The sequence below is a fragment of the Choloepus didactylus genome, chromosome 16 (assembly GCF_015220235.1).
Source record: "Choloepus didactylus isolate mChoDid1 chromosome 16, mChoDid1.pri, whole genome shotgun sequence".
Taxonomy (NCBI): Eukaryota; Metazoa; Chordata; class Mammalia; order Pilosa; family Megalonychidae; genus Choloepus; species Choloepus didactylus.
This window is the reverse complement of record NC_051322.1, coordinates 60,334,588-60,349,833: the sequence shown is the minus strand read 5'-3', so window position 1 is coordinate 60,349,833 and position 15,246 is coordinate 60,334,588. Positions and strand designations below refer to the sequence as shown.

The window sequence follows — 15,246 nt, the reverse complement described above, 5'->3', positions numbered from 1 at the left end:
TTTAGGGAACAAATTATGTTCAAACATCTTGAACACACCATACTTAGTAACAATTTACACATGAATTATAAACATCTTAATCTCTCCATTAAAGTAGTTCTCTTTAGGATCTGTATTATTTTTGTACTTGTGTTCTCTTAAAAACAAAACTGTTTCTTTAAAGATATTCCATCATTCATATTTTAAATTAATTTTACTAGGCTTTTCCCTTCTCAATCAGATTATTATTTTATATGAAATAACACAATTATTTTACCTTTCAACTTGGCCTTCTATAATTTACCTTAAAAAGCCAAACAGAAGATAAAAAAAAAACTAATTATGATTAAAGAGAGCTACAATTTATTGACCTTCCTCTAAGTGGCAGACATTTTAAATGTATGAAGCATTTAAAAATATTATCTCGAATCCCTCCCCAAATATTGCAAGATAGATATTATTGACCCCATTTCCCAGGGGAGGAAATTGAAATTCAAAGAATTATTTCCCTAAGATCCCAAGTATTTTCTGAATCTGCTAAATAAGATAATGTGTATCGAGGACTAAGCATAGAAACCTAAAAAGCTCTCAATAAATGTCAGTCATGGCTACTGTTATCACTATAAAGAAGAGGATACATTTTTTTTTTTTTAACACAGAGATAATTTTTATTACATTCTTGAATTTTTTTTATAGCAGTTGTAAGTTTACAGAAAAATTATGCAGAAAGTAGAGCTCCCATATACCCCTCCATCTACACACATGTAGAGTTTAACTTATTTATTTATTTATTTTTATTAAATTCAGTTTTATTGAAATACATTCACATACCATACAATCATCCATGGTATACAATCAACTGTCCACAGTATGATAACATAGTTATGCGTTCATCACCACAATCAAGAGGATACATTTTAAAAACAGGTGAGAATTGATGGACCGATAAAATAGTTCTGCCTTTCGGATGTGTTTCAGTTGCATTTGTTCATCATTCACCAAACATTTACTGAATCTTACTATGCACTGGGGTAATCAGCATGAATATATAAACAAAGATGTACCTCTGAGCTCATCTAGTATTTTAAAAAGTGATCAGCTGCAACTATCTATATCCAAAATATGTCTGAATTTCCAACTTTCACGTTTTCTCTGTTTATTTTGTGGTGTTTACATATATTTCATGCCAGGGTTTTCGAGCCAAAAAAAACTTTAGAAATGATCTAGTCTGACTTCATTTTACAGGTTAGAATACTTAGGCCTAGAGACGTCAGAAACCTGCCCTAAATCAGAATGGTACCTAATAACAGAACAGGGTCTAAAGTTAAATTCTATTGCTAATCAGACTGTGGCTTTGCTCCCCTAAACTTCCTTCATCTCCGCCAGAACAAATGAAGAACAAAACCAAATGAAGCGAAATGAAAGATGGAACCAAAGTAAACCCCTCTTCATCTGTGTCACTCCAAAGGACACACGCTAAAAGCAAAAATAAACTCTACTAATCTTTCTATATAGGTCAATTGTCTGAAACGCCCAGGTGCAGTAAATTGGAAGCCTAATCGGAAAACAACCATTAACATTTCAGAGTTGGAACATGACTTCTGGTCACCTAGATCATACCTTACCTTTCAGGTCATGGATGAGGACATTTTGGCCAGAGATGTTAAAGAACCCACCTGGGTTTTCTCCGAGTGAGACGAGACACAGGGGCCACATTTCCTTTTCCCTTGGCCTGTGCCTTTCCAGGGAACTAAGCTTCCAGGACTAGTCCTGGGAGTCATCCTTGGCCTTGCATTGGGCTAGAGGAACTATTTCAGACCGTTTCTATGAACTGTGAAACTTCAAATGGAATAAAATATTGGCTCTTTGGATAAATAGGGAAATCAGCTGCCAACCAGAGTCCTCTTTCAAAAACCTGAAAGTTGTTTAAAAACTAAAGAAACAGAAACACTAATTGACAAAAATCATAAGCCTTAAAGATGTAAAAATGGTTTCTTTATCCAAAGGAAAAAAAGTTCTCAAGCAGAATCACAGCTCAGAGGATGGAGATGTGGCAACATGGTCTCCATGACAACATCATTAATCTCTTTATGGGATATTAAGATTTTAGTGGGCCTGCATAACAGCACAGTGGCTGCTCTAGTGGTCAAACAGTGTTCCCTCTTCATCACATATGGAAGAGAACATAAAGTGACTCAGATGACCCAGCTGTAGTAGCCAATGTCCTTTGCAAAAACAAGCTCATTCTCCTGCCATACGCAAAGAGTTGATTTTCAAAGACTGGGGTGTCATCCATTAGTGGCTAAAATTATAACAGCCTTCTCAGTTAGTCATATAAAATTTCCTATGGGGTGTGCCATGCATTTTGCTTTCCCTGCTCTGCATGTTTTAGGCAATTCCCTCCATTTTAAATCTCCTTTCTATTTATTCGGTCTTTCACTGAATGTTAATTGCTAGGAGTTGATCTTACATGGTCCTCGCCTTAAGATGCTCATAGTCTACTGTTAAGATTCTCCAAGTTTAGTGAAAAAAAAATCATCTGGGGAGTGATACAAAATGAAAGAATACCGAACCTCGCCCTGAAATACTCTGGTTCAGAGGTCTGAGGTAACCACTTTTTGAAAACACCCCTGAATGATTCTGATATAGGTGGCTTCCAGATCCTGTTTTTCAGACCATTGGTCTGGATGGAGAGCAAGCATTTCCCATGTTCATTTGAATGAGTTTTCCATGTTGCTGTAGTCAGAAGCCATCCCCTTCTTTCTTCCCTTCTCTGGTGCTTTATCTGTATCTCTCTCATGACACTGACCACTTTCTATCTGGCAATGTGGATCATTTCTGGAATGTCTTGCCTAACCTACCAGACTTCTTGATGGAGAGACTGTATCTGATTCATCTTTGCATTCTTGGCAGCATGTACCACAGACCTTGCATATAGTTACCATGTAAGCCAAGCTTGTTGAATGAAGAGATCCGTTTCTTGTGTGTGTGTTTTCCTTGAAGAAAGGTCTTACTGTACACTTCCCTTAAAGAAATACACACAAACAGGAGAACGGATAGTTATATACATATTACTCTTATACATAATGTATAGTTCTGTATATGCATATATTGTTCCTTATATACATAAAGAAAATATCTGATTTCATGTTTTGTATGTTTGTGATGATAAAAATGACCAACTTAATAATATAGGCCACACTTCCTGCTGACACAGACAAAAGATTGTTTTATATACTGGGAAACTGAGCAAATAAGTAATTACTAGTGAGATATTGGGAGCTGAGTTTTGCATTGTTAGAAAAGGGAGTTACAACTATAAAAAGGAAGAAGGCCAGAATAAGCCCTGTGATGTGACTTGAAATTGGAGATGTTAGTGAGCTCATGTTTTTAAATTTGGATGGCTAGATAAACAATTATTGGTATATATTGGTATATATGTTGAAGGGGTCCATTTCTAAGCAGAGCGTTGTATTAATGGCCATAGATACAGGCTGACCCAAAGGAAGAAGGAGAGTGTTTTCAGAGATGGAACACCTCAGAGATGGGAATTAGCCCATGATGTGTGGGGTTATTCTAAATATCCTGTCTAGAATGGAGCAAAAGGAGTTGGTTACAGAGGGAAGAGAATGAGTGAGCAAATGGGAGATGGTGATGGTGATGGTGACAGTTGCTGGAAGGTCCTGGCTGCGAGTAGGAGAGAAAGCGTACAGATGAAAATGTAGTGATCCCAGGGAGGCAGCACAAAGAAACTGAGGCTCTCTTTTCTCTAGTATTCTGTCCTGCCTCAGTCTCCTTGGACTCTCAGCTGTCTCCTCCACTCAGGGAGTCCCTTGGGCTCTGCCTGTCTCCTCCTTGCATCTCAGCCTGGAATCTCCAGGCAGACAGCTGGGGGAAACTAAGAGTTCACCTTGTTTGTTTCCCAACTCTCAGGGATCACTGTCCTTCATTGCCCTTCTGGCTGCTGTGAGATGGAGCCAGGAGTGGAGATGGAGCAAGTGTGGACTTGGGGAGACCACTTGGAGGATTACTGCAGCAGTCCAGATGGGCCATGGTGGTCTTTTAGGAGGGGGATGCAGTGGAGATGAAGAAAGGTTAAAATCTTTGAGGTATATTTTGAAGACAGAAGTGGAGCTTGGTTGAGAGCAAGGGAGGATTGGGCTTCTTTATTGGTAGAAAGCAGATGATAGCAGAATTGTGAGGATTAAATGAGGCAGTACATTCTCCAGGTTGTATAAATGTGGTGCAAATGTAGAGCTCGGTTGCTGCTTCTGGAGCTGAGGAGGCTGAAATGCCACCTGGAGGCCCTGAAGCCCATCACCTGTGAAGAGCCCACAGCATCTTTACCTGTCGGCTGCGGTCTTGCCAGTCACAGCATGCTCCTCTTACCTTTTCCCAAGACCCAGCTCAGTCCTCAAGTCCTCCAGGAGCTCTTGACCAGAAAAATCTTGGTTAGCTGATGATCTAGACACGACCACCACTTCCATCCCCCTACCCTCCCAGGTGGAGCTCAGAGGAGGCTTCAGACCACTGACCTCTGGGGGCCCCACCTACATGGCCAGTCTACTTCAAGATGAAGGTGGGGGGAAAGTGAGTTTGTAGGACCTCCTCCTTAAAACTGTCCTCTGAAGAGTCCCTGAGCCTATTTATTCAGCATATCTGTGAGTTTGATCATTACCACAGCCAATATCACAGTTTTAGGCTATAAAAACTAGTTTTTTCCCCAATTCAGATGTTGAATTTGGAGCCAAGATTCTCTCCATTTTGTAGAGAAACTGTTGCACAAAGAAACTGATGGGCTTACTCCATCCCAAGACGGGTTAGGAAACACTGGGTCAAGTCTCTATATTCTGGGCTCCCTTCAGCGACCCCCACTTGTCCTGCAAGGCAAGACATATACCTCCTCTTTGAGATCTGGAGCACTTCTCCAGAGTTACCTTAACTCTAAGTTCCTAAAGTGAAAAAAAAAAAAAAAAAAATGTGGTTTTCATCTTTTTCTTTGCTAAGCACGTCCAAGTTTCCCCCTAATGTTCAAAAAAGAAAACTTCTGGAATGGAGACTGTGAAATAATTTAGAAGGTACTCATTTGTGGGAATTACCTTTTACTACAGCAAATCCCCTTTTCAGAATGAATCAACAGGTTGGTTACACCAGATCCTTAGGAGCCCAAACTGAAAAGTTGCAACCACTGCCCAGCCAAAATTCTATTGCTTTTGATGTTCTAGTACTTTAGAGTGGTAATCTGTCATCTCATCGTCGTGGAAGAAAGTTCCTCTGCCCCTCCCTCCCCCACAGCCTCGCTCACCGCTGATTTATGTTCTAAATCAATAAAGCAGTAAGTCTGCTATGGGTGTTTTCTAAAAGGAAAGATAAACACAGGCTTTCTTAAGGAGACAGTGGGGCAACATGATAGGCGACAGTGACAGGAACTTATTATAAAGCCCAGCCTCCTGTCATAGTAAAACAGGAGTCAATCCAGAAAAGGAGAAAACCCACAAACCTCGCCATTTCTGGGGCGGTGGGTGGAAGGATAATTTTTCCAGCTAATGGGGATATACTGGTTTGGGGTTTGGGGGCTCCTTGCCCGCCCCCACGCCCTTTTCTGGAAGTCCTAAGAGTTGTAATCCTGTTCCAAGTTGTGTTTGGGAGAGGGTCTAAAGGTGAATTCGGATTCCAAGGCTCAGGCTCTCCTAGGATGACACTGAGCGCGCTCCCTTGCAGATCACTTTCTTCTGGGCGTCAACAGTCGCACCTGGAAACCTGCTTTGAAGCCGGAGGATGTTCACTCGCCCTCGTTTTAATCTTCTTATTCTCCATAACCCACCAGAGCCATTTGGAAAAGGAACCACCTCCCGCTTTGTACCCCCACCCCCACCCCAATCCCAGGCTACTGCTGCTCCCCAAGTCCCTCGCCCACACTCTACAGGTAGTTTTGGGTCTAGAAACCACCCAGCCGCAGAACCTTCGGCGCGCACCGAGGGTGAAAACGAGGCCGCCCTGGGAGAGTCTTTCCTTCGGATTTCGTTCCAGTGCTGGTCCGACGAGAAAAAGAGAGAAATTCCGCAGGGCGAGAAGAGGAATGAAGTGACTGGGCCAGGCGCGCGCGCGCGGCGGGGCTGAGGGGGCCGGTGCCGGGGCGTGGGCGCGCGGGCGGGGCGGGCGGGGGAGGGGAGGGCGCGCAGGGGGCGTGGGCGCCGGCCGGGCAGGGGAGGGGCTGGCGGGCGGGCGCGGCGCCTCCCGGCCGGGGGGAGCGGCGCGCGGCAGCCCCGCGGCAGCAGAGCGCGGGAGGCTCCAGGCACAGACGCCCGACGCGCGGCCCGCCTGCCATGGGCGCGCAGTGACGGGCGGCTCAGCGCGGACTTCCCCGGCGGCGCGGCGCGCGCGGAGCTCCCTGGCTGGTGTGCGTCTCCTCGGTCACCATGAAAGGTAGGCGGGCAGCGGAGGCGGGTACCTGCGCGAACTTTCTCGGGGCAGGGGGGCGCGGGGGACCGCGCACCGGGCTCATGAGTGGACACTTGGGGCGCTCCGCGACTCTGGTGCTGGGCAGGCCAGGAGACCTGAGGGTTGGGGTTTTACGTGTGCAAGTCTTCCCCTTCCCAATGTATCTTTGAAAAATAGTTGGGAGCCCTCAGCCGTTGTTTACGGATTCCAGTTTCCAACTTTTTAATTGAAAAAATATGCTGAGGAGAGTGGAGGCATAACAGTTCCTCCCAGTCGTTTTGCGCTCGCCAGCGCTCCCCTGTCCCGCCCGGTCTTCTTTCCTTCCCCTCCTTGCCCTTTCTCTGTCCGAGAGGTCCGTGAGCCACCGTCCGAGTGTTTTCCCCGAAGTTCGCGGTGCGCCCTCCCACATCTGGCGGCGATTAGGTGCCCGCGGAGTTCAGCTGGCCCGGGAAGTGCATTTGGCATCTTTCTCCCGAAGAGCCACTGACTGGAAAATCACTGCTCTTCGTTTTGCATCCCTTCCATGTGCCCGTCTGTGGGGTTGTGACCCATATATGTTTAGGCGGCGACACAACTCGTCCCGTTCATGGTCCCCTGGACGGAGTCCCCTGCATGCGGCTTTATGAAAGTGTTAGATATTATCACACCTTTAAAAAGAATCACAAGGAGAAGGGCTCTGCAGGGCAGCCCTCTGGTTAGTGGAAACGCAGAGATTTCTCAGCAGAATCCTGATTTATGTGTAAGATAAAGTAACTAGAGTGGAGGGATCACAGGGTGTCCTTCAGCGATGCGTTGGCGTGTTGTTTACACCAAACTCGACTGGCCCGTTTTGGGTTAGGATGAACCGTTTCGGTCTCGCGCGGGTAGTGCTTGAAAGTGAGGGGGCTGGAGGCGAAACGCAGTGTGCCGGCGGCTGGCAGCGTTTCCAGCCGCCCGGGACCGCGCGGGGCGCTGGCTCTCACTTACCAGAGTTGCTGTCCGAGGCTGGCGCGTGGGGAGCCCCGCGCGCTTGGAAAGTTGTGGCTCCGGAAAGTTTCTCCAAAAGGCAGTTCGCGCTGAGCTGTCCGGAGCGTTAATGAACTAAACTCACCTTCCCCGGCGTTGTCTCCAAGTCCGGAGACCCCGAGAAGGAGGGAGGAACTAGGAGGAGGGAGCTGAACTCCAGGTGAAAAGTGCCCGCCCTAGGGAAGGACACGGTACGACTTAACGGCTAGAGAATTTCAAAGCGCAGTGGGGTGTTTTTCCTTCTCTCTCCCACCTCAGTTTTTCTTCTCTCATTTACATTTAAGGAAGCACACGTATTCCTTAGCTGGCTCTGATTGAAGGATTCGCCCCGAAAGGAAAGCGTTCATATGGCTAAAAATTACTCTGCGGCTCAGTTATCATCATAGTCAGAAGCTCATCTTTTCATTGCTGGTCATTGAGGCCAGTAAGTTTTGAAATCTTGGGTGTGAGAACCCCCTAGGAGGTAAACCACCCACTGCTCCCAGGCAGATTTCTGAATCCTGAACATCGTTGTGCTTTTGACTGGGTAAATGATCATTATTGCAACTTGGGTGTTTTTCACTGTTGATTCACATCTGCCATGGTAAACTCACCCCGAAGTTCTAAATACATTTTTGTGAGATTTACACTGCATTCTGGACCAGTCAGCAGACCTCCTTGGAGAAGGCTTTTTCCTGTGGTCTGGCACTGTCTAAAGCCCGCCCCCCCACCACCACCCTTCTGCCCCAGCTGGGGGTGGGTAGGAAGGACTGATGACTTCCTGGGTAGACTAGTCACTTTGAAGTCCTCTTTTAAAATGAAGAAATTCTCTAAGAGGATTGCTTGCCAGTTATTATCACATAATTTGCATTTATTTTCTGGTTGGTGAAGTGAGGGAGAGGATAGTAATAATTTTTAGTGCCATCCAAGTGCCACTCACTGTGCTATGTCCTCTACAAGCATTCTATCAATTAATCCTCTCACTAAGCCTATGAGGTTGGCATTTTAACCACTCCTGCTGATAGATGTGAAAACTGAGGGTAGAAAAATAGGAACTGGCACCAGGGGGGCAGTAGGCTTCTAAAGACAAGCTTTGCCAGTTTTCTCTGTGTTGCTTGGAAGGACCTAGGATATAAGATATGATAACCTCTGGTGTAGATGAGAAGAAAAGTGAATCTCAGACAATTAAAGGAGCCAAGTAAACCGCAGTTGGTGCAGCAGCCAAGAAGAGGTAGAGCCAAGTGATTGGGCACAAGGCTTCTGAAGCCAAGCCTGGGGTATGTTCCTAGACAAAAGGAAAGCTGCCTTTAGTAAGTGAAATTATTCTGACAATTGACCACTTGGTAACCCACAAAGCCAGTAACCCACCCAAGTGAAAGCATTAGGCTTTCCTGAGCTCATGGTTACGTCGCACATGGTTAACTTGCTATGCCTCAGAAAGCCAACATTTCATTAGAATTTGATTTTTCTATATATAGAAGTCAGTGACAAGCCTTGCAAATCCTTAAAATATTTACCTAAAACATTCTTTAGTCAACTAGAAAACCAGTGGACACTTTAGAAGTTATAGAAGTTCATAAAAACTGACTGCCAAAGAAAATTTAACTTCTGTGCAGAGTCAGGTGCTTTTTTGAAGTACCTATTTGGCTTTCTAACTATGTTGAAACCCTGGACATGGCCTTTCCTAATGAGGCTTTCTAACTAAGCCTGACCGCCTGGTCCACCGTGAGCCACAGCGCCTTCTATCTGTTGCGTTCAGCAAAACATCCCATTTCCCTGGAGTCAAGTCTCAAGTACCAAAATAATGACATCATTATATATTTTCCAGAAGAAAATTACTTGCTCCATTGCTGCAATACTTTATGTCTTCCAAACTGATTAAAACACGAGGTTCGCTTTAATTCATTTCCAGTTTCATTTTCAATTAGCTGTAATATACCATGAATCTCACGGTTTTTTGGATCAGTGTTCACATTCTTTATGAAGGAATCTGACTCCTCTAGAGTTAAGTATGTTATTACTAAATCACATTCCCTGAAAGTTGTGGTTATTTGTAAGTTTCAGTGAAGCAGCCCTTGTTGCCTAAGAGACGGTTGAAAACAACCACCTCTCAGGACCTCAGAGGTCCAAGCCACTGGGCTTAATTTAATGCAGGGGAGGAGGTCGGTGCCATCAAAACATAGTATTCAGTTGCATATTTTTGTACTTTTGTGTATAAACATTTCTGAAATACTGTTTGGCAATAATACTTTCAAGATGCACTAGGAAGTAGCATGCTCCTAGCCCTGTTGTTTTTCAGGACTCAGAGGTTCCCTGCTTCACCAGTGTATCTCTAAGGTTTCTTATCCTTAACTGGGGTAAGCAAACAAGCATGTCAAGGCCAACTGCACTCAACACTGTTGGAAACAAAACAAAGCCTCTTTCCCTCCACTGGGGGTAGTGGGGTTGGAAGGCAAATTTACAATCTAATTATACTTTTGACTTTTCATTAGTTTGAGGATGCTTGACATTCTTAATCTGAGCTTCAATTATTGCTAAGTATAGATATTTCAGTGTCTTCTATGCAATTTTCCAAGATTGTCCCTAAACCTCCCACCATTCCTCTGCCCCATGCCCTGTTTCCCCCCCTTGGCCGGGTGGCTCATCCACTGTAATGGTGTGAATAGGAAAAACTTGGAGATGACAGCTTCCAAGCTATCTTATAACTGGGTGTCTAATTTTCCTAATTAATGCTTATTCTCATTAAAATGTTATTTTGAAACAGCTGATGGAACTACTGCCAATGTAAGCATTTAGCTTTCAAATGGGAGATCATACATTTACATTTATGATAGAAAAAGTATATTTCCACTCCGGGTAAACCCAGCATGTGGGCCATCTCTTGGGAGGCAAGTCTGACATGCACCTCTTCCCAAGGCTGGAAGAAGGGGTGGAGTCTCGGGAGACGAGCTCAGAGTTCTGCTGGGCAGTGGGTGCCCGTGGTTCTTCCCATGGCACAGCTCCAGCTGGCAAAATCAAAGGGAAGTGAAAAATATCAGGCAGTTGGAGGGAGGCATTCTAGGTCTTTGAGGTCATTATCTGTGAAGGAAGTCTACCCCCTCTCCTTGCAACCATGGGGTCAGCTCCATCAGGCTGGTCCTGCTCTTTCCAGCTTCTGTTCTTCTGCCTTCCAGAAGGCATAGGTTCTCTCAGTTTCAGGAGTTCCTGTCTGTGGTTGCAAGGCAGGGAAAACGGTCACATGTTGGGAGATAAATGTCAAGTGATCTGCATTGTGGTGTATGCTCATTAACAACTTAGATATGATTGATGGGTCACTGAATAGCCCCACTTATTCTTTTTCTCTTTGATAATAGCTAACATTTACTGAGCACCTGCCATGCTGGGCCTTAGTATTTCCTCCATTTTACAGATAGGTAAATTTAGGCTCAGAGAGGTTGAGTTACTTGTCTGAGGGCACCAGCTAGTAAAAGGGGGAATCAGTATTCCGACTCAGACTGTTTGACCCAGAATCCACATGTTAAAGCTCTAGTCTGTGCTCTCTGTAGCCACATTCCAATCACATTCACTCGACACAGCTTTGCTAAGTACCCGTGTGTGCCATGCTCTGCTAGATATTGGATGGGCAAGCTAGGCAAGGTTCTGCACTCCGGACTGCGGAGGCCTGAAGAAATGGATGCTCTCTTCAGCCTGCTACTGGAGGAGACTCTCAGACTGGACCTTGTGCAAACACAAAGCAGATTCGGGGATTGCTGTCCTGTATAGAGTTTATCTTCTGGGATGTTTTGCTTGTGGCTGAGTGAGTCCACGTGAATGGCTCACCGTAACATCAACTCTGAAAACCCTGCACGTCTTGCTGACACATTGCTATGAGACAGTTAAACATTGTTAAGAGTGTCATTTTCAAGAACAGACTTATTAGCCATCAGTGATCAGTAAAAATATTAATAAACATTTTAAATATCGAGGGACAAGGAGGTATCAACATACATCACTCCAGACAGCACAGTTTATTGGAAGAGCCAAAACCAATATAGGACCTTGGAAAGGTCCTGCTGATTGCTTATATATTGTAATTATATGGCAGTGGAAGCCAGCGTAACTGGAAATTATTAATCCCCAGTTAAGATTCCAAGGAGATACTGGGAGCTCTTTTAACTCCTGAATTTATAAGAAAATTGAATCCATCCTCTTAAAAAATATATAGAAAAAATGTGTTTTCAACATGGGAGAAGATCTAAAATTAAATAAATTTATTTGACTTGGATATGTTAAACATGACTCCTTTATGCTTACTGAATGGCTTGGTGTTATCGTCACGCGTAATATTCACTAGCACGAGAGGTTGGACCTTTGACATTTCTGAGTGAAATACTAACTTGTCTTTGGCTTTATGGAAGGAACTTCTCTTCCTTGGCTTCTTCTCAGTCACTTCCTTCTAACAGAAATGTTAGAAAAATAACTAATGCTTATGAAGCAATTTATTATTCAAAGGTAAAATATTCCATGTTTAAGGTTGTAGCATAAAAAACAAAACAAAACTGGGCAAGTCTTTGTCCCCAGTTCCTGTAACCTCTAAGTCCTTGGAATTTCCCAAGAAATGAGCCTTTTGTTATTCATGGAGGCTCTGGACCACACCTGGTAGTTGATATGCTAACGAGATTGCTAGGTGGTACCAGCCACAGGTTGTCTTAGAGTGAGGGGCTAGCCCCCCAAGGACCAACCACTTGAATAGGGAGGCTGAAGGCTTTGAGCCACTACCTCTCTGATGTCTAGGAGGGGAAGCAGGCTGGAGATTGAGTTCAGCTATGCAGGCATGGACCCCATCAGTCATGCTTAGGTTATGAAGCCCCATATGAGCTCTGGGTGCTTGAAGCTTGGGGGAGCCTCCATGACTGAGATAATACATCACTGTACAGGAGGGTGATGCATCCTGACTCCACCTGGAGTAAATATGGAAGGTAGGGTTGGAGACCCTCCCAGACCACGACCCACACAGCTCTTCTTTTGACTTCTTATTGGCATCCTTTTCCCATAGTAAAACTATGATCGTAAGCACTTTCAGTGAGTTCTGTGAGTTGTTCCAGCAGATTACCGAACCCTAGGGGATAGTGGGAAACCATAAATTTGTAGCCGGTTGGTCAGAAGTTCGGGTAGCCTGGGTCTCTGCAATGGTGACTGGTGCCTGAGGGACAGTCGCAACCTGTGGGGTCTGCCCGGACTCTGGGCAGTGAGAGTCAGAGCTGAATTGCACTGTAGCTGGTCACAGAAATGACAGAAGTTGGAGAAGGTTTTGCAGTCTTTATAAAAGTAGATAATATATGCTTTAAAATATAATTGTAACCATTTCATAAAATGTAATTATATTTAGTGATCCCAGGGGTTAAACTTGTTCATTTTAGTGCAGTGGTCAGGAGTGCAGGCTCTGAAACCAGAGAGCCTGGGTGGCAATGGGAGAATTATAAACCTCCAGGGCCTCCAGCAACCTTATATGTCAAATGGAGGATAGTAATGGTACCTACTTTTATAAGGGTGTTTTGAGGATTAAATAAGTTAATATAGATCAAGAGTTTAGAACAGTTTCTAGCCCATGAAAACTTGAGAAACCTTAGCTATTGGGATGCAGTACTATTATAACCTGCTGCTTCCTCCAGGCAGTCATATAATTGCCAATTAACCATTTATCTTCAATTGATTAAGTGATACAGTTCGTACCATGAAGGCAAAAGTTCAGTTTTGGGATTAAAGTGGCTTTCAAATTACAACTGTGTTAAAACTGAAGTAGGGTAGGAGGGAATTGTGCTGAATGGGAAACAGTGTTAGCATCGTTTTGTTTCAGTTACTGTCATTCATATATCATCATTGTCGTGGTCATCAAACATCAGCCCCACTGAAAATGCAGAGCTCATATTTACAGTGAAGTTTGCCAATTGTAGTGAAATGGTACACTTCTCCAATTTGTTATAATAGAGGTAGAAAATTGGTTTATATATCTTTAGTATGTATATGTGTGTATATATCCCAATAAATATATATACAAATAAATATAATACATATTTAATATACCTAGAAGCACTAATTTTTCAAGAGCCTAATGATGATGACACAATACAGACATACTTCAGAGATGTTGCAGGTTTGATTCTAAACTGCTACAATAAAGCCAATGTCACAATAAAGTGAGTCACACAAATTATTTGGTTTCCCAGTGCATATAAAAGTTATGTTTACACTACACTGTAGTGAATTAAGTCTAAAAAAACAATGTACATACCTTAATTAAAAAATTCTTTATTGCTAAAAAATGCTAACCATTATTTGAGCCTTCAGCCAGTCATCTTTGATGCTAATGGCTGCTGACTCATCAGGGTGGTGGTTGCTGAAGGTTGGGGTGGCCGTGGCAATTTCTTTAAAACAATGAAATTTGCTGCATCGATTAATTCCTCCTTTCATTAAAGATTTCTCTGTAGCATGCGATGCTGTCTGATGGCATTTTATCCACAGTAGAACTTCTTCCAAAATTGGAGTCAAGCCTCTCAAACCCTGCTGCGGCTTTATCAATGAAATTCTTTGTTGTCATTTCAACAGTGTTCACAGGGTCTTCACTAGGAGTAAATTCCTTCTCAAGAAACCACTCATTTTGCTCATTCTTAAGAAGCAGTTCCTCGTTTGTTCGAGTTTTATCAGGAGATTGCAGCAGTGCAGTCACATCTTCAGGCTCTATTTCTAATTCTGCTTCTTTTGCTGTTTCTGCCACATCTGCACTTACTTCCTCCATTGAAGTCTTGAACCCCTCAAAGTCATCCATAAGGGTTGGGATCAGCTTCTCCCAAATTCTTCTGAATGTTGATATTTTGACTTTCTCCTCCCTTGTATCTTGAATATTCTTAATGGCATCTAGAATGGTGAATTCTTTCCAGCAGGTTTTCAGTTTTCTTTGTCCAGATCTGTCAGAGGAATCACTGTCTATTGCAGCAACAGCCTTACAAACTGTATTTCTTAAATAATAAGGCTTGAACTTCAAAATGACTCCTTGATCCACGGGCTGCAGAAGGATGTTGTGTTAGCAGGCATGAAAACAACATTCATCTAGTTGTGTTGCTCTGTCAGAGGTCTTGGCTGACCAGGTGCATTGTCAGTGGGCAGTATATTTTGAAAGGAATATTTTTTTCTGAGTAGTAGGTCTCAACATTGGCCTTAAAATATTCAGTAAACCATGTCATAAACAGATGTGCTATCATCCAGGCTTTGTTGTTCCATTTCTAGTGCACAGGTAGGGCCCTAGGATTTTCAGAATGGGAAATGAGCATTGGCTTCACCTTAAAGTCACCAGCTACATTAGCTGTTAACAGAGTCAGCCTGCCCCTTGAATCTCTGAAGCTGGGCATTGACTTCTCCTCTCTAACTGTGAAAGTCCTAGAAGGCATCTTCTTCCAACAGGAGGCTGTTTCATCCAATTGAAAATCTGTTGTTTAGTGTAGCTAACTTCATCAGTTATCTTAGCTAGATCTTCTGGGTGATTTGCTGCAGCTTCTACATCAGCACTTGCTGCTTCACCTTGTATTTTTATGTCATGGAGATGGTTTATTTTCTTAAAGAGTTAGGGTCTTGCTCTGGATTAGGCTTTGGCTGAAGGGAATGTTTTGGCTGCTTTGATATTCTTTCCAGACCACTCAAACTTTCTCCATATCGGCAATAAGGTTGTTTTGCTTTCTTATTCATGTGTTCCCTGGAGTTGCATTTTTAATTTCCTTCAAGAGCTTTTCCTTTGCATTCACAACTTGGCTAAGTGTTTGGCGCAGGAGTCCTAGCTTTCAACCTGTCTCGGCTTTCAACATGCCTTCC

The 15,246-nt window shown here is 43.6% G+C and overlaps 1 protein-coding gene across 1 annotated transcript in view; it reads left to right on the top strand.

The window, feature by feature from the left end:
* The first annotated feature begins 6,274 nt into the window (after positions 1-6,274).
* The window catches only part of COLEC12 (collectin subfamily member 12), a 195,653-nt gene continuing 186,681 nt past the window's right edge, over positions 6,275-15,246 (top strand). The window contains exon 1 of the mRNA XM_037805930.1: positions 6,275-6,405. Coding sequence (XP_037661858.1) covers positions 6,399-6,405 — 7 coding nt within the window. The 5' untranslated portion in view covers positions 6,275-6,398. The remainder of the gene's footprint in view (positions 6,406-15,246) is intronic.